Source organism: Engraulis encrasicolus, chromosome 1, assembly GCF_034702125.1.
Source record: "Engraulis encrasicolus isolate BLACKSEA-1 chromosome 1, IST_EnEncr_1.0, whole genome shotgun sequence".
NCBI classification, from domain to species: Eukaryota; Metazoa; Chordata; class Actinopteri; order Clupeiformes; family Engraulidae; genus Engraulis; species Engraulis encrasicolus.
This window is the reverse complement of record NC_085857.1, coordinates 44,639,992-44,661,344: the sequence shown is the minus strand read 5'-3', so window position 1 is coordinate 44,661,344 and position 21,353 is coordinate 44,639,992. Positions and strand designations below refer to the sequence as shown.

Genomic DNA, 21,353 nt, shown 5'->3' with positions numbered 1-21,353 from the left:
GCTCTGTGCAGCCTTTGAAATATCTGCATAATTTTTCTTGGGGAGGGGTAACCCTGTCTTCTGTTTGTCCTCAGCCGCGTCAATCTCCTTCAAAAGTTGTTCGGCCTCTAAGAGCCAGTCATCCTCCTCGTCGTCCTTTGCTGTTGTCTCATCCTGTTTAGCCTGAGTAGACTTTATTTTGTCTTCCAGCCATGGCATCTGAGAAGTCTTGCTATTGTATTTCTCCACTGTCTTCACCTCTGGTTCTTGGTGCAGAACCACATTATTGTCTTCCAGCCATGACACCTGAGAAGTCTTTCTCTTGTTATTCAGTGGCTCTAACCTTCTTGCTCTAAATCTGTCCACCATATGATTCATTTCATCATGTGTGCTCATCACTGCATCCTTTGGCATCTCCACTGTCTTCACCTTTGGTTCTTGGTGCAGAACCCCTGTACTGTCTTCCAACCATGACACCTGAGGAGTCTTTCTCTTGTCATTCCGTGGCTCTAACCTTCTTGGGTTAGGCCTGTCCTGTTGATCATCATACCTGCTCTTCACAACTTTTGAACTTTCCTTTTCAACATTTTTCTTCGAGGTAGTTAATCTTCTGTTCTCAGTCACCTTGTCTTCGTTCATCTCTTCCAAAAGCTTTTCAGCCTCCAAGATCCAGTCTTCCTCCTCCTCGTCCTTCAGCATTGTCTCATCCTTTTTAGCCTGAGTCGTGTCTTCCAGCCATGGCATCTGAGAAGTCTTTCTATTGTATTTCTCCACTGTCTTCACCTCTGGTTCTTGGTGCAGAACCGAATTACTGTCTTCCAGCCATGACATCTGAGGAGTATTTCTCTTGTCATTCAGTGGCTCTAACCTTCTTGCTCTAAATCTGTCCACCACCATATGATTCATTTCATCATGTGTGCTCATCACTGCATCCTTTGACATCTCCACTTTCTTCACGTCTTGTTCTTGGTGCAGAACCCCTATACTGTCTTCCAACCATGACACCTGAGGAGTCTTTCTCTTGTCATTCCGTGGCTCTACCCTTTTTGGGTTAGCCCTGTCCTGTTGATCATCATACCTGCTCTGCACAACTTTTGAACTCCCCTTTTCAACATTTTTCCTCCAGGCAGTTAATGTTCTCTTCTCAGTCTCCTTGTCTTCGTTCATTTCTTCCAACAGCTTTTCAGCCTCCGAGAGCCAGTCATCCTCCTCCCCATCTTCCTCTTTTTGTTCCTCAAACAGCCTTTTAATATCCCTCTCATCTAATTTGTCTTCTTCGTTGACTTCGCTGGTTGTGAGGTCCGTCATCTTGGGTGACCTCTCATTTCCGTGATTTATTTCTTCCAACTTAACTTTTTCCTTAATCCTGCCTTGTGCCCCATTCTCCATTTTGGCCTCCGTCTTTTGTTTCCCCGTGTTTACTGAACGTACGGATTTAGCGTCACTCCGGGCATATTTTGCTTTCCATCCACAAACATCTGTGTCTGTTGTATCTGACGCCCTTGCCTCTTCCGCTATCTCACTGTCTTCATCCAAGTCCTCTAAAACTAAATCAGCTCCGAGATTGTCCTTGCTCTGCATTCTCTCCTCCTTCACTGCGTTGTCACGGCACGTCTCCAGCCACTTTGGCCTGTGTCTCCCGTGTGGAATCATGGCATCATGTTTGCTGTCTGCTGCCGGATTTGAAATCTCTTCTTTTCGATTTCCACACGGAGCGTTTAACTCTCTTTTAGTTGTCTCCTGCCATGCCGCCTGAGACGTTTTTGGCGTGTTATTTAGTGTCTCTAGCCTTTTTGGTAGAACTCTTTCCACCATACCGTTGTCATGCCTGTTGTGTGCAGTCTCCTTGTCCTCGTTCATCTCTTCCAGCAGCTCCTCAGAATCTGAGAGCCAGTCATCCTCCTCCCAATTTTCCTCTTTTGGTTCCTCAAACAGCCTTTTAATCTCCCTCTCATCTAATTTGTCTTCTTCTTCGTCGACTTTGCTGTTTGTGAGGTCTGTCATTTTGGGTGACCTTTCATTTCTGTGATTAATTTCTTCCAACTTAATTTCTTCCATATTCCTGCCTTGTGTGTCATTCTCCATGTTGGCCACAGCTTTTTCTTTCCCCGTGTCTACTGAATGTATGGATTTAGCGTCACTCCGGGCATATTTTGCTTTCCATCCACCAATATCTGTGTCTGTTGTGTCTGACGCCCTTGCCTCTTCCTCTATCTCACTGTCTTCATCCATGTCCTCTAAAACTAAATCAGCTCCAAGATTGTCCTTGCTCTCCATTCTCTCCTCCTTCACTGTATTTTCACGGCACGTCTCCACCCATTTTGGTCTGGGTCTCCCTTGTGGAATCATGGCATCATGTTTGCTGTCTGCTGCCGGTTTTGAAATCTCTTCTTTCTGATTTCCACACGGAGCGTTTAAGTCTCTTTTAGTTGTCTCCTGCCTTGCCACCTGAGAAGTTTTTGGCGTGTTATTTAGTGTCTCCAGCCTTTTTGGTAGATTTTTTTCCACCATACCGTTGTCATGCCTGTTGTGTGGGGTTTTTGACTCTTCTTTTTTGCCATTGTCACTCGGCATTAATAACGCTGTCTTAACCGAGTTATATTCCTTGTCCATCTCTTTTAAAAACACTTCCAGCTCCTTGTTCAAGTCATTGTCCTGTTCTTTGCAGAGAGATAATCTTATCTGTTTGGTGTCATTTTCCTCATCTAACTCGTCAAGAGGGATTTCTATGTCTAAGGAGAAGAAGTCATCCTCCTCCATCGCTAGTCGTGCCCCATCCTCCATTTCAACCTCATGTGTCATGTGATCACTCTGCATGTCCTTTTTTACCCATCCATTACCTTCTCTGTCCTGTTTACCAGTTTCCCTAGCCAGTGCCGTAACATCTTTCTCACGGTCCTCATCCATATCTTCCAAAATCAGATTTTCCTTACCATCCATTTCCTCCTCCTTCATTGATTTGTCATGAATGAGTCCAACTGTGGCTGACTGTCCATCCTTTCTCTTTTGGTCAGTGTGATTTTCCCCTTCATTTTCTCTTTCAACCATTTCCTCAGTCTGAAGGAAACGTTTCTTGCATTTCTTCTTTCTATTCTCCTGATGGCTTTCATCTTGTTTCACATCGGTCAGACAGCTCACGGTTTCCATCGCTTTCTCTTTTTCAGGGAAGTTCCCCGTTTCTTTCAGAGGTGCACACGCTTCCATGCATAGGTCATGATCGTGATTATCATCGCTGTGGTTTTCCTTCAGCGTGTGCGGCGGCACAGCCTTTGGTTCCTTATTGGTCACCAAAAGGGCTTCTTTGACCGTGGGTGCCTCCTCCAATGGCATCATGACCTGAGTCGGAGTCTGCGCGTCTGTGTCCTCTGTATCCAGAGATTCCTCTGATGATGATGTGGTTGTCATTTGTTGTTGAGCAGTTGTTATTTTGTAGCCTTTTTTCATTATAGCTTGGCGCTCTTCCCACTGTCTCCTTTTTTGTCGTCTCCATCTTATCTCACTTTCACTGTCAGACGCAGATGACTCCATCTCTCGCTCAGTCTCAGACTCCACGTTTGTGCGTTGTCTCACTTTGTTCTCTCGTTTCAGCTCCCTCTTCTTGACCGTTTTCACATTTGTGCTCTTCAACAGCACCACCTCCTCCTCCTCCTCCTCCTCATCATCATCACTCTCGGTCTCGCCGCGCTCCGTCTCAAACACATTGACAGGGGCATGGGCGGCTTGGCATCTCCTGAGCAAAAACTGAACCTCTGCATCCCGGTTCACGAGTCTGATGAGGTCCTTTTTCCTCTCGTCCTCAGATGGATAGGTGTTCCTCCCCACCTCCCTCACTTGCATAACCAGGAGCTCCTTCTGGAGTAGCAGCGTCCTCTCTCGCTCCCTCTGCACTCTTTGGCATTTGTTCACAACGGACGTCTGACGATGTCTCAGTGGAATCCAGCTATCCACACGTATGACCCCTCTTCCTTGTCTTTCATGTCTACTGCAGCTGCTCTGGACCATTTCCTTTAGATCAGCCATTGACCTGCTCAGCTCCTCAAACTTCTCCATAAAGAAAGCAATGTCTCTTGGCTGCAGTGCACACTGTCTGTTGTCCATCATCTCCTGCATCTCCTGCTTTCCGATGTCTGGTGGAACGGATGCATCCATCCTTCTTACCTGACGCCGTCTCTCTCGAGGCACCTGGCCCTCTTTTGACATTCTGCTGCTAGTTGTGATGGTGTCCCGTCTCTAAAAGAAACATTGTGAGGAATGTGCCATTACTTCAAGTAAAGAAAAAAAAAGGTGTATAAGCTTGCAGAGGATCATACTTACATTATAAAGGCTAATCTGTTACAATTATCTTAACATGTAGCCTAAGATCTTGAACTAAAAGACGTTCCATCACATGATGATGATAATCATTGACAACAGCAATCATCATCATAATAATAATCCTAGTCATAAGAATCAATAATCTGTATTCATTCATTTTTGAAGTTTGAGTTAATGTATTGACTAAGTTAAGCACTCAGTAACTTAACCGTAACTTATCCTGAACCATCTTTGTAGTAGACTATAGGCCCCTTTGAGCACACTTCATTGACAACAACAACAACTTTACAACAACAATAACAATAAAACAGCCAGGATTAAGTTCCCTATGAAAGATTATTGTCTGTTACATATCAGAGAAAATGGTTTAATGTCTTTATAGCGTTATCTTAATAATAGCAGGCCTAGTAATAATAATAATAACAACAACAACAACAACAACAACAATAATAGTAACAAGAAAGAACATGTTACAAAACCACACAATAAGTGTAGGCCTAATAAAGGCAGCTAACCTGAAAACGTGTACTCATGGGTGCAGAATTTCTCTTGATATTGGTTTTCGCTGGCTTGTTTTGCTATTTGTGTCAGTAGCATGACGAGATCTTTATGACGTTCCAAAATGCGCTTATGACGCACTGGACATCGCGCCATGACAGCATCTTCCCTCCGCGTGCACAAGTCGCGCACGAAGGGACAATGTGCGTTCTTGAAAGGCATTGATGTGTAGGCCTATGCATAAAGCATCATCCATTCCTAATTAGGCCTAGTAAAACAGAATAGTCACTTTAGCGTCTTTATCATCACAATGAATAGGATATGCTATACCAGAACGTGCACAGAGCTCTTTAGGCTACAGAGAAAGTTTGTTTTAAGGAGAAAGTTTGATGGAAAAGCCCCATAGCGGTGACTGGTTTAATCATTCTCGTTTTCTCGATTCGATAAATACGCAATAACACAACTACAGAGCTGCCTAAAAGTGCCTTGCATTCACACATTCAACGGCTCTGTCATCTGCCGTGAAATGCACCAATGTAACACGAGCGCTTCTCAATTTGCGTTACCAGCGCGAATTGTGTTCACTTGCTTCTTCTTGGATTTTGACATTTCAGTTTGTCTTTTCAAAGTTGACTTTTATTGTGGTTTAGCGGTAATCCAGATTCACATAAATTGAATATTTATGTAGGTACCCTAGTGCTTTTATGAAACTCTTATTTGCAGCAAGAAAAATAGCTGAATTAGGACATTGGCATTTCCATCATCTGACCAATACGCATTGATATCCAGCAGGGGGCGACAACCACCCAAGCAAGTAAGAAAACATCAATGTATGGGTCCGCAGGGGTGGGGAATTTTTTTTCATTCGAGGGGCCACTTCAAATTCCTCCAAGGGTCGTAAAAGTAATCCAAGGGCCATACCATGAACACTTACTCTTACTCTTACAAACCACAATTTCCCCCTGCACTTTAGGCCTACATTGAGCCACCTTTAAAACAGACCCCTGAATACAGATATAACTTAATTGTATTGCAAATATAATTTCTAAGATTCCTTTACAAATTATTTCATATGAAGCATAGCATTAAAATTATATCAGGGGCCGGATAAAACGGCCTCAAGGGATCGAGACAAAGGTTCCCCACCAGTGGTCTATGCTAATAAATAAATAAATAAATAAATAATAATTTAAAAAATATTCCAAATAGCCTAGTTCAAATCATTCAAATTAGTAAATTGCAGTATGCCAATTACGGCTATGTAACTACAACATTTAATGGGGGGCAGTCAATGAGTGCTTTAGAATGGAGTGAAAGTATAGAACAGATTTATTAAAGCATTCAAGTCCTGTCTGTATGGTTGGTCTCTGAATTGTGTTGTGTAGCCTGTGGGTGAGGACATGGAGTTGGAGAGCTCGAGTAGAGAATCTCTTGCCAGCCAAGTCTCCATCCGCAGCCCCAATCAGGTAGGCCAGCCGCTGCGCCGATAGGGCAGTGACTCTCATGAACATATCCGAATCCAACTCAGCCAGGGTCTGAACTGGAACCACAACCAAACTGCCCTAAGCCAAATGACAGCAACATTGTTTGTCAAAACTGAGTTTAGTCTAAATACTGATTTCATACCCCCCCCCCTGTAGTGCACTGCCCAGACGAGAGAGAGAGAGAGAGAGAGAGAGAGAGAGAGAGAGAGAGAGAGAGAGAGAGAGAGAGAGAGAGAGAGAGAGAGAGAGAGAGAGAGAGAAGAAGAAGAAGAAAAGTCACCACCAAAACCAAGGTCAAACACTTTTGCTGTGCCATTGTTTGGACAACTTGTAATGTCACTCATGGCTAGAAAGGGCATCACAGAGAGGCCTTGAGTTGTGCTGCAATGAGACCTCAATCATCATCCTCAATACAAGACCTTGGTAGAAAAGAAATTAACTCAACACTGGATGGATGTGGGTATTTTGCATCAAAAAATGCATCCACACAATTATTTATTTATAGCCTACCTACAACATAATAGATAAAGGATCGTTTTATTGTTTTCTCTGTTTTGATGTTTACATAGGCCAATTAATAGATGTTGGGGGGTACAAGTTATGGTGTGTATGTAGAGGCGTAAAATATACTATTTCATGTGAGTCAGTATGTACTGTATGTAAATGGTGTATATGCACGCTAACCTGGCTCTCACGTAACGAAGATGGACGAAGCACTAGGGGTCTCGCGAGAGCCAGGCTATATGCACGCATGTACTTCGATTGAATGGTTGGACGTGAACATTAATATCCCACTGTGATATATATATAGGTTCAAGTATAGATGTTGAAGATGAACTACAGTACATGGTACTTGCAAGAGCAATTTATTTCTGTACAAATACAGTGCTGTATCTTACATNAGAAGGCTGTGTGCAAAGGGGTTAACAAATGCTTGACTATGACTTGGATAGGCTACTAATTGTGCCATAAGCTCATTAGTAGTGCGGTCCAGCCTGCTCATAAACTTAAAGGTTTAACTTAAACATTTAGTGGTTTCTTTTGCCTTAAGACATGTAAAAGTTTTTATCTTTTACCTGACATGTTTCGACGGTGTTACTTCCGTCTTCATCAGAGGGTCACTGTGATGTTGATGAGTGACGTGCTTTAAAAACAGCTGATGTTGTTGTGGAGGTGTGACCTCCCTGTCAATAATGACAGGTTGGTCACACCTCCTGCTGTTAGAGTTGTCCTCTTAGGATGGTGGTCCAGGTGTGTGAGAGCATGTATGCCCCCTCATCCCTGTTCATGGTACTTGGGCTACGCTTTCTGATCTCCATAGACTCCTTAATCCAGCGGTGGTATCTGTTGTTCTCTTGCTGTATGACTTTTGCCTTGTCCCAGTCCATGATATGATTTTCCCTCCTACAGTGGTCAGTTATGGCTGATTTGAGGTTGACCACTGTAGGAGGGAAAATCATATCATGGACTGGGACAAGGCAAAAGTCATACAGCAAGAGAACAACAGATACCACCGCTGGATTAAGGAGTCTATGGAGATCAGAAAGCGTAGCCCAAGTACCATGAACAGGGATGAGGGGGCATACATGCTCTCACACACCTGGACCACCATCCTAAGAGGACAACTCTAACAGCAGGAGGTGTGACCAACCTGTCATTATTGACAGGGAGGTCACACCTCCACAACAACATCAGCTGTTTTTAAAGCACGTCACTCATCAACATCACAGTGACCCTCTGATGAAGACGGAAGTAACACCGTCGAAACATGTCAGGTAAAAGATAAAAACTTTTACATGTCTTAAGGCAAAAGAAACCACTAAGTGTTTAAGTTAAACAGTTAGACATAATGAACTTAATTCATATGTTAAAGGTTTGATTTATCAACAGTGCCATGAATGCAGTTAGATCTAGTTTACATAATAACCCCCTTGTTCTACTCCTTGGTTTCTTTGGGAGAATACTAGACAGTCAATAAACTACTTTAAGCATGACTAGGCTCTCCTTCTTGTATCTAACCCAAAGTGTATGTGTTAAGAGAGTATAGGGCTATGCGCATCACAAAAAAATGCATCACCACTGTTGCGCACCAATAGGCGTACTTCAGCATGTTGACTGATGCTACATTTTAGGATTTTTTTTTTTATTGTCCTCGGGTCGTTAGCAACACCACATCCATGCCTCTTGGTGGCAGTAAAGCGCGCAACGCTTGCAGTGCATCACATCACACGAAGTTGCGAGTGTCATGGCGGCGCTCTGGCGGGCATGCGACCGAGACTGACAACAACAAATGACTACAACTCTGAAATTACGTCTAAAATCATCATGAACATTGTGACAAGAAGGACACAATCTTAGCTGTTATTTTTTGGAAATGTTTGACAATTTTGTGTATCCGCTATGTAGAACTGTGGCTGGGGGAAATTATTCGTCGTCGTGACCTGTGAATCGTCGTAGGTAGCCTAGGCTACTGTACAAGTGCGATCTGGCTGACATCGAGAAGAAATGGCATTAGCAAACTTGTTTTCTAGCCCACCGGGTGAAGTGGATTTTGATGAAATTGTGACGAAAACAAGGTAGGCCTAAGATCTAAGCATGCCCGAATTAGCCTGTTCTGTGTTGCCTTCGTTTGTTGTAGCCTAGATGTTTGTTTACACACATGCAGGCATACAGTAAGCTTAGGCCTACGTACGTTCAACAAACTGTGTTGTTGCTCCCTTTATATCAGAATTTACATTTACCACTCCTGCACTAGGTCAGAACAGCCCCATCACAACCGAAAGCCGACTGTCTCGACCCCCAAGAACGAAAATGTCAACAAGAAAAGGAACAGAAAGAAAAGGAAACGAGTGGGTGTAAATCATGATTCTCACAGTTGTTCTCCAGCTGTAAATTACTGGAATTTAAAAAATGTCTAAAGTTGTCTGATATTGTAACATCATAAGAACATAGTCTGATATGGCTGATTATGCACTGGCCTACTATACTGTTTGTCTGCCTCCAGGGCCAGCCAACCGACAGTACATGGACAAGGTGTGAATTTCAAAACAAGAAAAAGTTCCATGCTGTTTCACTTGAATATGAAGATCAAACGGTTGATAATCAAAAGCCGAGCCAGCATGACAAACGCATCAATGCCACTGCTCTGTCAACTCCGTCTGACAGACTTGGTGTGAATGCTGATGGTAAGTGAAAAGAGTCGAAATGTTTTTTTTTTTTTTTTTTTTTTGCAATTGCTTTCTTTTCCCTAATACTGTATCCATACATTGTTGTTGTTTTTATATATTATAAATAATAAATAAATTATAAATAATAATAATAATAAAAACAAGATTTCATGTTTGTAAGAAGATAAAAAACACTATTTGAGGCACTCCTTACTAAAGTTAAAAAGCCTTTATTAAATACTGGCTACATGCCAAATGTATGTAAGTATGTCATGTTTGTAAGTATTGAAATATGTGCAATATTATTTAGCGTTCTTGCAATGTGTATTGTGTTAAGATTGCTAGACACCTTGATTTCATTTAGATCAACCAAAATGGCTCTCTGCTCTACTCTTTAAGGTGGTTGGAAGAATGAATCAAATGGTAATGGTGATGGAGGTAACAGAAGACAACATTACAACAACAACAACAAGCACAGAAGAAATCCCAATGGCCCTAATATACAAGAAGGTCAGTCGAGGCACGGGGGTAAAAACGTCACGTTTCAGGAGAAGAAACACGTAAACGCAACCAACAAACACCAAAGAAATGCATTCCATCAAGGACCAGGAGCTGGTGGAAAGAAAGGAAGACAACAGCCGCGAATGGTAAGCAGACGCTCTCATGAGTTTATCACAGTTTACTTTTCAGAGTCTTTAGAGACTATTTTTAGAATTCTTGCACTCCTTTTGCCAGGTGCGTATGAGTGGAACCACCGGGCCACCAACATGGAGAAAAAGAAGCTCCCACATACTGTTCACATTTGCAGAGGTTTTTTTTTTTTTTTACTTGCGACGTTTCGGTCTATGACCTTCTTCAAGCAATTCAATGCTTTTTTGTCTCTAGAGTCTTAAGAAAGACATTGTTCGTTGGAATTATGGGCAGTTGAAGTCAAGCGGTGAAGCGGCCAGGCTTAAGTTACTGTTGAAAGGGGTCATCTTACTTTCTGAAACAAGGTCTAACCCATCAGTACTTTATTCAACAACAATGGCAAACAAGCTAACTATAAACGGCATTTCGATACCCAACATTGCCAGGTTTTACCCTCATACCCTCATTCTCCACCATGATTGAGGTAGTTCTACCCTGAGAATGGGAATGCCCACCCCACACTGCTGTCCTGGGTGCTATTCCACGAACATGGTTAAGTGGTTAGCCTGGGTAAGTTAACCTACAGGAAGTGGTGAACCTGCTAATAGATAGTCCACATGTGTTGTTTATCTAAGAAAATCTAAGAAAAAACGCCAGGCTCTTCTATTAGATGGTTTCCCTACTACTGTAATTTAACCTAATTTATTACTTAGCAAGGTTCTTGGAATACTCCCCTGGTGTGCTTGTTGGCCAATACTTGCACTGAATGAGGCATAGAGTGCATTCCAATATGCACACTCCCATCCTCCACTTGTGCTTGTGGCCTTGCCCCGCCTTCCGGCCCCTCCTCTGTGGAGAAAACAATAACGTTTCCCAGATGTCAGCCTAGCTACAACAACTTTTTGGGGGACTGTTTTTCATTCACCCCATTCCATCCCAATTCAATATCTTGCAAAATCACAATTCTAATGTTTTATCGTCAGTGACATCATCATGAGGTCACAAGCAGGCAAGGAAGGATGGAAATCTGCATATTGGATCCACCTATAGTCAATTTTAGTGCACTGTGCTGTGGTGTGCTGTATCTGTTGTGCGTATTAATTTCATTTTGTTTCCAGGAAAAACACACAGCCCAGCTACATGCAGTGTAATACAAAAGATGAACATTGGGGGATCACTTAATCACTAAATAATTTCAGTTTTGTTTTTGTTTTCGGTGTTTGTTTTCCAGCAGAGAAGCCGTCCCAAATGGGAGGAGAGGAAACCCTTCATGACCCCAGAGTTCAAAGAGCAAAACTCCATAGACGTGAACGGACGGCTCATCTGCAAGCACTTTTTAGCAGACCGATGCCTGAAGGTGAGTTACCTTTAGTATTGAAGGGGTTTATTTTTTTCTGCCAATTTCAATGCATGGGTTCAGCGTGTTTGTAAACACGATATTGTGAGGAGGGGCAAGACACTGGCAACCCACCACATCAGCTAATGTTTTGACCAACAGCGATTTCCAACAATCAGAGGTTGACTTGTGCGCAGTTAGTTTTGAGCAGTCAGGGGAAAACAATCATTTAGAACCCATGTATATGCTGTTGTATTGCTCACACTACCCTTGACTTGTCAGTATCTGGTGATGCTGCATTTTTCGGCTCAGCCCTTTCCGAGATCTGAGCTATTCTAATGGGGACAGCCTTTGTTTACATTCAAAACCTTATTGACATGGGCTTACTCCAAATATTATCCCAAAAGGTATTGGTGTTTGCTAGTTGTCTGCTGGTGTTGCGTAACCTTTTTGGATGTTATTGGGAATAAATTAAGATGTTTTTCATGACATGTTAACAAACTCTGCTCCCATTACAATGACCAGGATCTCGGAAAAGGCTGAAGGAAAAAAAATACTTTCAGGTGTATGATGAAATCCAAGGCACTATTCGTCTTCATTAAAAAGCTTTTAAATAAATGTAGCTAGTTCATATTTGAACATTAAAATTTGCCAACATGTTTCGGCCAAATATTGACCTTCATTAGGGCTTCAAAAGAGTTCAAACTTTCCCCCACTTCCCTTTATGCTTTTTGCGTCATGCTTGGGTGCGTGTGTCCAGCCCATGCTCGCCAATGTTTGGCCGAAACATGTTGGCAAATTTTAATGTTCAAGTATGAACTAGCTACATTTAATTAAAAGCTTTTTAATGAAGACGAAGAGTGCCTTGGATTTCATCAAACATCTCTAAGTTACGTCTAACCAAAGAGTACCTTCGCACTACAAAACAGAACGCCGAAGCCCTCTGACCTACGCTTTTGTTAAATACTTTCAGGTATTCAAGTCCAGGCTAGTGTGAGCATTACACCTGCATGTCGAAATTGGCTGAAGTTATCGTTTAAATTGAGGAAGAGCACATATTGCTAAAATGTATTTTCATACATATGCACAATGAGATTCAAAGCAACTCATTGCAGTGCAAAGTGAAAGCCCCTTGGGGCTTTCAACTCCAACTCCCATTGTCAAGTGAACACTGCACACAACGAAATTGCATGTATGCCTCACCCGTGCAAGGGGGCAGCCCTCAATGGCGCCCCAAGGAAGCACAGTGCGGCGGAACGGTACCATGCTCAGGGTACCTCAGTCATGGAGGAGGATAGGGGAGTAATTACTCCCCCCGGCAACCTTGCAGGTCGAGAGTTGAACCGGCAACCTTTGGGCTTCAAGTCTGACACCCTAACCGCTTACCCATGACTGCCTCAAAGGACTCAGGGATAATGTATAGTGTAAATTGTGCATTTGAATAGTGACAATACAAGCTATTGTGTTCTATTCTATTGTCTGACATTACATTACATTTATCAGATACTTTAATCCAAAGTGACTTTCAAAGGACATACAGAGGGCACGCATAGTGCAGCAGTGTACAAGCTGATGGTGAGTGTAGAGTGCACATGACAAAGGTAGGGGCTATGTATGAATGAGTACAGCCAGTTTTGTCAGAAGTGTCAAAATGGAAAGTAGAAGTAAAAAAAAGTGCTTTCAACACAGATGACTTTACAGAGTAACTGGTCTTTAGTTACTGTAGGCTACAATACCTGTTTTACGATCAGCTGATGCTAAACTGATTGGATCAGATCTGTGGTAGTTTTTTATTGTTGTTTTTTTCACACAGTCTGTCTACCTGAGAAGGTACAGTGGGACAACTGCTGTAACAACTGTAATGTGGACTGGTGTTGTACTCACACTATGAATTTTACTTCTACTTTTACTTTTTACACCTGTGTTTTGTTGATATGCTTTGTCTTAACTGTCTTCCAGGGCGAAGGGTGCCAGTTTGAACACTCCCGTGACCTTGGCGGTTTCAAGTTCCATGAAGTGTGCAAATTCTACATTCAGGGCTTTTGCATGCGTGGAGACAGTTGCCTCTACATGCACAATATCCTTTCTGTGTCTGACCCCGACAATGTCAGTTATGTTGTTAAAGGGACACTCCACCCATTTTGCATTAGGCTTTCCATTGATAGACACCCAGTCATACTTTTGAATGGTCTTTCAAAAATCTCTCAATTCCCCCTGAGATTGGAGAAATCCACATTCATCTCTTAACACTTCCTATGTCAATGATGTAAAAATGGTCATTTTGCATCATCGACATAGGAAGTGTAAGAGAGGTGGATTTCTGTCGAGACTACAAGCCTTTTTCCCACCTTTTCAACCCCGCCCATAGGGGGTTGGACCTAATGCTCTATCAGACCTATCACAGATCAGTGTCCCAGTGCTTTTGAAATCACTGGCATTGAGGCTCCAGTAAGCAGTGTTGCCAGATTGGGTTGTTTCCCACCCAATTGGGCTGCTTGGGATGGCTGTCTGCGGGTAAAAATGGCATTTTACAGGAAAACTCGCCCAATCTTTCCCATCGACATCAATAGAATTGGGCGGGATTTAGTGCTTCCAGGCGGGTTTTGAGCATTTTTTGGGCTGGAAATCATCAGCCTCATCTGGCAACACTGCCAGTAAGTCACTGGCATAGCTGGAAAGGAGAAGCTGGAGCACACTGCAGCTTAGTTTTCAAGACTTTATTTTGTGCACACACCCGACCAACGTTTCGGTGTTGCTACACCTTCTTCAGAGTCAAATGATAGCAAGAGAGAGACACTTCAGGACTTGACATGCACAGGTGATCCCACTTGGTTTGGCTAAATTGGTCTCATCTCATTGCAGGTAATTGACCCCACCCCCCAACACCAGGACAAGATTGCAGACAATTAGACAGAGAGGCTTTGTGGAAAGGCATTTTGGATTCATACTCTAAATTCAGTGGAGCCTCAGGGCATAAATGAGGAACACAATATGTCTTGCTCTCTGTAACAAATTGTTCCAGCATCGCGGCTGTGGTCTTCTAATAATTGTAGCTGTGGTTTTATTGACAATGTTCTTTGTGTATTGTTTTTTTTACTTTTTTATTTTGTTTTGGGAAGTTGGCAAGCTGTCTAATTGTCTACAATCTTGTCCTTGTGTTGGGGGTGGGGTCAATTACCTGCAATGAGATCAGACCAAATTAGCCAAACCAAGTAGGATCACCTGTGAATGTCAAGTCTTGAAATGTGTGTCTCTCTCTTGCTATCATTTGACTCTGAAGAAGGTGTACACAGAAACGTTGGTCGCGTGTGTGCACAAAATAAAGTCTTGAAAACTAAGCTGCAGTGTGCTCCAGCTTCTCCTTTCCAGTGATGTCTGTCCCACTGTGATGCACCTGCAAGCAGGGTTGCCAGATGAGGCTGATGATTTCCAGCCCAAAAAATGCTCAAAACCAGCCTAGAAGCTCAAAATCCCGCCCAATTCTATTGATTTCTATGGCTAAAATTGGGCGGGTTTTTCTGCTAAATTGAGGCAGTCGGTTCATATGCAAAACATGGAGGCGGAGCACTCGGAGGGTCACAGGCAGCCTCAAAATGAATGGCAGTGAACGAGAAGCCAGCGTATTGAAGGATAAAACTCGCTGTTTTGAAATTGTAATCGTCCGGGGAAACTTCCTTCAAAGTTCACAGCCTGCCTCGTGCATTCAGGGAAATGCCAAAAAAGTGGGACAAGCATACGTGCATCCAGATGACCACGAGCACTTGTAGAATCCACAGTCCCCCCTATCAGCTCAATTTGACAGCTGTCACAACGCTCTCGGAGAAGTTGTATTACGAGAGGTTCCACTCGCCAGGTACTGCACTGTAGGGGCGCCAACGGAGGACTGCAGACTACATTCAGAATGAAGGGGCTGCGCTCTCGTCTCGACAGCGCCCCTAACTGCAGGCATGGGAGAAGCGAGAAGGCTGTAAATAGTGTACCCTCCGAATGCACCGCTCGCTGGGTGCGTTCTGAGTGACAGCTGTCAAACTGAGCTGATAGGGGGGGACTGTGGATTGTACAAGTGCTCGTGGTCATCTGGATGTACGTATGATTATCCCACTTTCCTGTCATTTCCCTGAATTCACGAGGCAGGCTGTGAAAGTTTCCCCGGACGATTATTAGTTCCAAACAGCGAGTTTTATCCTTCAATACGCGGGCTCCTCGTTCACTGCCATTCATTTTGAGGCTGCCTGTAACCCTCCGAGTGCTCCGCCTCCCTATTTTGCATATGAACCGACTGCCTCAATGCCATTTTTACCCGCACACGACCATCCTAAGCAGCCCAATTGGGCGGGAAACAGCCCAATCTGGCAACACTGCCTGCAAGATGAGGGAGGGATGATGCATAGAGTCCCAAATAACTGGGTGTGGCCTGTGGAACTTGAGCATTGCAGTGCATTATGGGGATTGTTGTCACTAAAAAGTCATTTTCTGCCTTTTCTTGGCCAAGAAGGCACCAAATAAGAAATGTATGTTACTATTCTATTATATATATGACCCACTTTCAGTAACATATTCATGTCTCCACCGGTGGAATGCCCCTTTAAATGTGTACCAGTATAAGCAATACTCTAGTTATAGCAATATACCTGCAGTAGTTAGTGCAACTCTTCAGCCAGGTACTACTTAAGTAATGATTGAATTTAATGCAGGGCAATTCAAAGATGACTAGGTGTATCCGTGCTGTTACATCTTAGCTTCTGAATTCAGGTCTTACATTACACTATCTTGCTTTTGGCAGATGCCTTTTAACCAAAGCAAGTTACAATTGAGGACATAATCATAGTCCACATAGCAGATACAAAGTGCACAGGAAGTATACAGAGAAACAAGTGCAGATGCTAAGTAGGGTTAGATGATGTTGTTGTTGTTGTTGTTTTTTGCTTAAGTACATTAGCGCAGGGTTAAGTGCTTTATGTACAACAAAAATGGCAAGCAATCAGATGAAAAAAAACTGCATTTCAACACAGCTCGGTGTTCTTCAAAAACTTAGTCTCCTTGACGTTTGCTCTCCAAGCGCTTTTCCCTGCAAGTTCTTCCACAGAGGGCGGGGGTGCCAGAATCAGGACTCCTGCAGGTTCTCCCATGCTCCCCTGACTGAGCTCACAGAGCGGATCCTAGACAAGGTCAGCCAGTCAATCAACAGAGTTATAGAGTTCATATTAATAATTCACATTATACTGTTCATATGTTTAATTAGCTGGACATGGTCAGTGCTACACTTGTTCAGAGGAGTAGATGAGTGCACGTCCTACCCGATGGGTCAGGTGCAAGACGATAAAAGACGTCGACCCTGAGGGTCAAAACGTTGCGCTCTTGCTATTAAATTTCACAGAAGACGAGCAGTGTTGCGGACTTTATTCACTTTACCTGGATCAGTGCAGCACTTGCCAATCGCTATCATTGACATCGGTCATGTTTGGTTGTGACCAAACATGTGTTAGTGTTCATCACTACACTAATAGACTTAACAGATATGAATACAGCCAAAAAAAGTGGTCATACGTTTGTGGTTTTGTACTACATTACCGTTTAGAAGTAGGGTGCGCAAGTACTTATCCAGGTGCCAGACAAAAGGTAGTAGGTAGTGTGATGAAGCGGTCTGCACACTGTGTATTTAACTCCAAAAATACTTTTTCATTTTAACATACGGCGAAGTTTCGAGACCGCTTCATCACACTTTGTACTACATTACCGGCATCAATATGTGTATTTGTTTTTCTTGTAGTTTCTTGAGGAGCTAAAGGCAAAACATCAACCGTTGGAGCCAGAACCGGAGCCTGAGCCGGAGCCTGCAGCGGACCCCTTGGCCAACACAAAAACCTGTGAAGGCTTCCTGGCCAACACAAAAACGTCTGTATATATACTGTAGTAAACTCGTACTGTATGCATGTGTATGTGCATATGACAGATAAGTAGCTGTAGCTATCGCAACTACAAGTGTCTATGATACTTTTATTTGGTCTGATTAACTAGTGTTGCCAACCCATCTCTCAGAGTGAGATTCAAAGTTTGTGTCTAGCTCACATTACAATATACAACAAGTATTTATATAGCACAGTATTCCAACAATAAAATTGTTTCAAAGCACTTTCCGAATACACATACGCACACAATCCCGCACTCATACACCAGCTCTGGAGGCTGCCGTAAGGCCCCAACTGTCCACGGTTCATGTGAGAAAGTTCACTACATACACGCACATGCACAAAGACAACACGTTCCAGAAGTTCCTCCGTATGCCTGGCCAAACTACTTTGACTTTTTGCATATGACGATCCATCTGCATATTTCTATTTACTTTACGTACACTTCTGTGAAAAAAAGATCTTGCGATATTGTGACGTTAGTGCAAAAGGTCAATAGGTGGAGGGCCCAGGCTAAGCTGTAGCATACTTTGGCCGAACATCATACCCTGTAGCCAGTTGGCATGGTCCGGGTGTTTTGGTATTTTTACTCTCACTAAAGGTAAAATCCTGGTCAAAGCAGACTTCTTTTCTTTTATCTGTTTATACTTATTTGGTCCTTTTTTCAGGATAAAAGCTATGCGGCATTAGCCTGATTATCATCGACTTTCAAATCTCTTGATACTTGGTCTGACCTACAGCATAACGATGAATGTTTCTCAAACGGCATGGCTAGTGCGGTATGTGCAGACTTTAACCTGTCTCAGTATGTAATATCAAAAGTACGCTCTTTTGCCTCCACAGGTTGAATTTTTACAGTGCTGCCGAAAACTCTGAACCCGAGCCCGTGCGCCCCTTCAGTTTTGGAGCAAACAGCGCAGAGTTTCAACCCGAGCGTCCCGTCTCTGTCCTCATCCCCGTCCCCATCGCCATCACCATCTCCCAACAGCCAACACAATCAGCGGACCACACAGACTCACCAGTGCAGAGTGGAGCTGCATCGGCATCCGAGTCCCAAACACCCCTCGTGGAGCAAGGACCAGCTGAACAGCCAGAACGGCCAACTGCCAGCAACTCCACTGCTCGTCCATCATCCTCCTCTTCCACCCCGTCCGCCTCCTCCTCCTTCTCCTCATCAGCATCTAAAGATGCACAAAACCTCCTCAGAGCAACTGCCATTGAGAGGCCTCAATCGCCAAGAACTCCAGGTAAGAAAAACGTGTTTTAGGAAGACCTTTCTCTGATGATAATAGAAGACTTCTGAGGATGGAATTGTTATTGTTTGATTTTCGGTGCAACTTTGGATTTCATGAAATGGTTGGTGATATTATTTGTCATGATTTGGGCCCGTCAGATCCTCCATCAACTCCATCAGTCCTGAGAAATCTTTTCTCCCACCTGAGCCCGTGTCGATCGGATTATGATAATGATGATGATGATGACGACGGCAACATTGATGGTGAAGAAGATGAGATGACGGTTAAGATGAAGACGGAGCTGGAGGGAGATGCAACCAGCAACTCAACTGACCCAGGTATTAACACAGATAATCAGCACCAGGGGCCTACAGTACACTGAAGCTGGTTCAGGAGTAAACCAGGTTAAGGGGTAAATCATAAGTGCATGGTGTCCTCATTTCTAAGGGTGTCTAAGAAACGAGGACACCAGGCTCTTCTATTAGATAATGTATCTCTTAACCTTTTTTACTCCTGAACCAACTTCTTAGTATAGGCCCCAGATATGGCATGTTCTCATCATCTTCCATGGCTGAAATGTAGGCCCAATATTTCATCAGGGATTAAAGGAGCACTCCTGCCAATTTCAGTATGCTGTTGTATTGCTCACGCTACCCTTGACTTGTCAGTACCCGGTGATGCTGCATTTTTTTGTCTCAGCCCTTTCCGAGATGTGAAAATAATGACTTCACATATTGAGCAGCTCGAATATTACCATTTTGGAAATCCCTTTAACTATGTCATTCTTTCCAAATTCACCAAATGTCAATAAATGGCATATTTACAAGGACATACCACATTCCAATACTCCACCGAGTACCTTGGAAGGCCACGCAATCAAACACCAATCAAGTAGTGCACACCAGAATCGCAGAGTCTTTCTCAAAGACACTTTCTCAAGAACTTTTATAGATGCTAGGCAAATCCTTTTTTTCTATTTCCAAATGTCCAAATGCTAAACCAGTCCATGTGCTTGTCTTCCTCTAGTTCCCCTGCTTGATGCGACAAAATTCTGCACGGAGGTTCCCAGAGAACACAGCGGGGCGGGGAGCCACAGCAAAGCCTCAACACCAGCAGCCCCAGATCACCAGCTTGGCCTAATGACAAATCCGTTGCCAAAGGGCAGAAACTTGGTCCAGGAGCCCCAAAGACATCAACACCTTGTGGTCCCCCCACCCTCCAAGCCCCCAGTCCCCTGCTCTACCCCCATTGCAAGCCATCTCAGAAAGTACAGGCCCCTCGCTGTGGACCTCTCGCCTCTTCCTTCTCTCTCCTTAACAGCCTACCAGACCCCTCGACCTCATGATGCCACGCCGGGCCATCTCACCTCTGTTGCGGACACTCAGGAGGCAGCGCCACAGCAGTGTGTGGCTCGGTCCCAGGGGGCCGGGATCAAAAATACATTAACGGGGAAGTTACAGGGCCGGCACAGTCTGCCAGTACAGAGCCTGAGCTGGGCAAACTCCTCGAAATGCAAAGACCAAAAATGGCGCTGAGGATCTGAAGCGTGGATGTAGAACCTCACTCAACAACATTCTGATATGTAGAACAAGCAGAATCATGAACTTACTGGCAGGTGATGGAATGCCATGTATCATATTATTTTGAGTGCCATTTTTTTCCCGAAATTAAGCAGCACTGATCTACTTTTTTTGTTTTAATTGCACTTAATTTTACACACTAAATTTTGTTTTAATGTTGGGTTTTTTCTTCGTTTCTAACGGGTTTTAATTTGCAAAAGGCCATGCTGACAATAATCTTGAGTTGAAAATTGGATAAAATAAAGCCTGTGGTCCTTTACACACTAACTATTAACATTGTTAAATGCTTTTTGGTACTTTGGTTTCCGGGTTGCTGCAGTTGACCATACCCATTACAACTTTCAGAATCAAAGTTTGCAAAGTATCATTTTTATAATATAAGATAAGATTTCTAAAATGAAATGACAAGGAAGTTCACTATCTGAGGAGCACAGCATTCAGGCAGAGAGGGTTTATGGGTATTACGAGAGACAAATGTCCCAACTTTTTCCAGGTGGTACTGTCCACTAAGTGGCGCCAACAGAGGAGCGCAGAGGCAGTTAGAATGAATGGGGTCCTATGAGCTCAACCACAGATGCTGCCGTTGCTGGGGAAAGAATTGGTATCATGTGTTCATTTTAATTTTCCTAAAGGCAGGATAAATTACCCTTTCAAACAGCACTTACTCTGAATGTTTAAATTCGCTTGATCTTCATAAAATACGTCTTTATTGTCAATATTACGTCCCGAGTGGCTTCACACACTGCGTTTGTATACATGGGTTCTAAATTTTCGTTTTCTCCTGGCTGGATCCAAACCATGCTTTGTGATGACCAACAGAGAGTATCGTTTCTTTTTGCAAGCAGGAAAGATTGATGATTTAATTCACAGTGACAACTAAGAACATTGACTACTATATAATTGAGTTATTGTTTTATACTATATCCAGTGGGGCTCTGATTCCTAGACTATGGTTGCGAAAGGGGATTTAGGCTACTGAAACATGGTATGTGGGAGGCAGCCCACCACCCTCCAAACTCCTTGCCTGGCTCCGGCAGACCCTCGTGCATGTCTGCTAAACTTCGTCTGTGCAAGGGTTACGTAAAAACAAATATCCAAGAACAACCCCTACCCATTGCCACAGCTACCCCATACAGAGGGGCATAGGCCTAAGGGAGACACTCGGGCACTAATAATTGTAATGAATGTTTTTGCTGAAAGATATTGATATAGTGTCTTCCG

General features: G+C 43.4%; 2 protein-coding genes across 2 annotated transcripts in view; one reads left to right on the top strand and one right to left on the bottom strand.

Annotated features, from left to right (window-relative positions):
- LOC134457482 (probable serine/threonine-protein kinase kinX) overlaps positions 1-4,128 on the bottom strand; it is a 4,722-nt gene extending 594 nt beyond the window's left edge. The window contains exon 1 of the mRNA XM_063209493.1: positions 53-4,128. Within this exon, the coding sequence (XP_063065563.1) occupies positions 53-4,128 (4,076 nt within the window). The remainder of the gene's footprint in view (positions 1-52) is intronic.
- Positions 4,129-8,461: 4,333 nt separating this feature from the next.
- LOC134457471 (zinc finger CCCH domain-containing protein 6-like) lies at positions 8,462-20,193 on the top strand. Its single transcript, XM_063209482.1, has 11 exons — positions 8,462-8,851; positions 9,031-9,124; positions 9,280-9,460; positions 9,842-10,089; positions 11,304-11,429; positions 13,368-13,514; positions 16,421-16,576; positions 17,179-17,303; positions 18,161-18,564; positions 18,711-18,890; positions 19,579-20,193. The coding sequence occupies exons 1-11, from the start codon at positions 8,781-8,783 to the stop codon at positions 20,085-20,087; spliced, it is 2,241 nt and encodes a 746-aa protein (XP_063065552.1). The 5' UTR covers positions 8,462-8,780; the 3' UTR covers positions 20,088-20,193.
- The last annotated feature ends 1,160 nt before the right edge of the window (positions 20,194-21,353 follow it).

Excerpts from the sequence above, each read along its gene's own strand:
- LOC134457471 (XM_063209482.1), top strand. The coding sequence starts at position 8,781 with ATGGCATTAGCAAACTTGTTTTCTAGCCCACCGGGTGAAGTGGATTTT. Across the intron at positions 9,461-9,841 it reads ACTTGGTGTGAATGCTGATG|GTGGTTGGAAGAATGAATCA; the intron begins GTAAGTGAAAAG and ends CTACTCTTTAAG. Across the intron at positions 11,430-13,367 it reads TAGCAGACCGATGCCTGAAG|GGCGAAGGGTGCCAGTTTGA; the intron begins GTGAGTTACCTT and ends ACTGTCTTCCAG.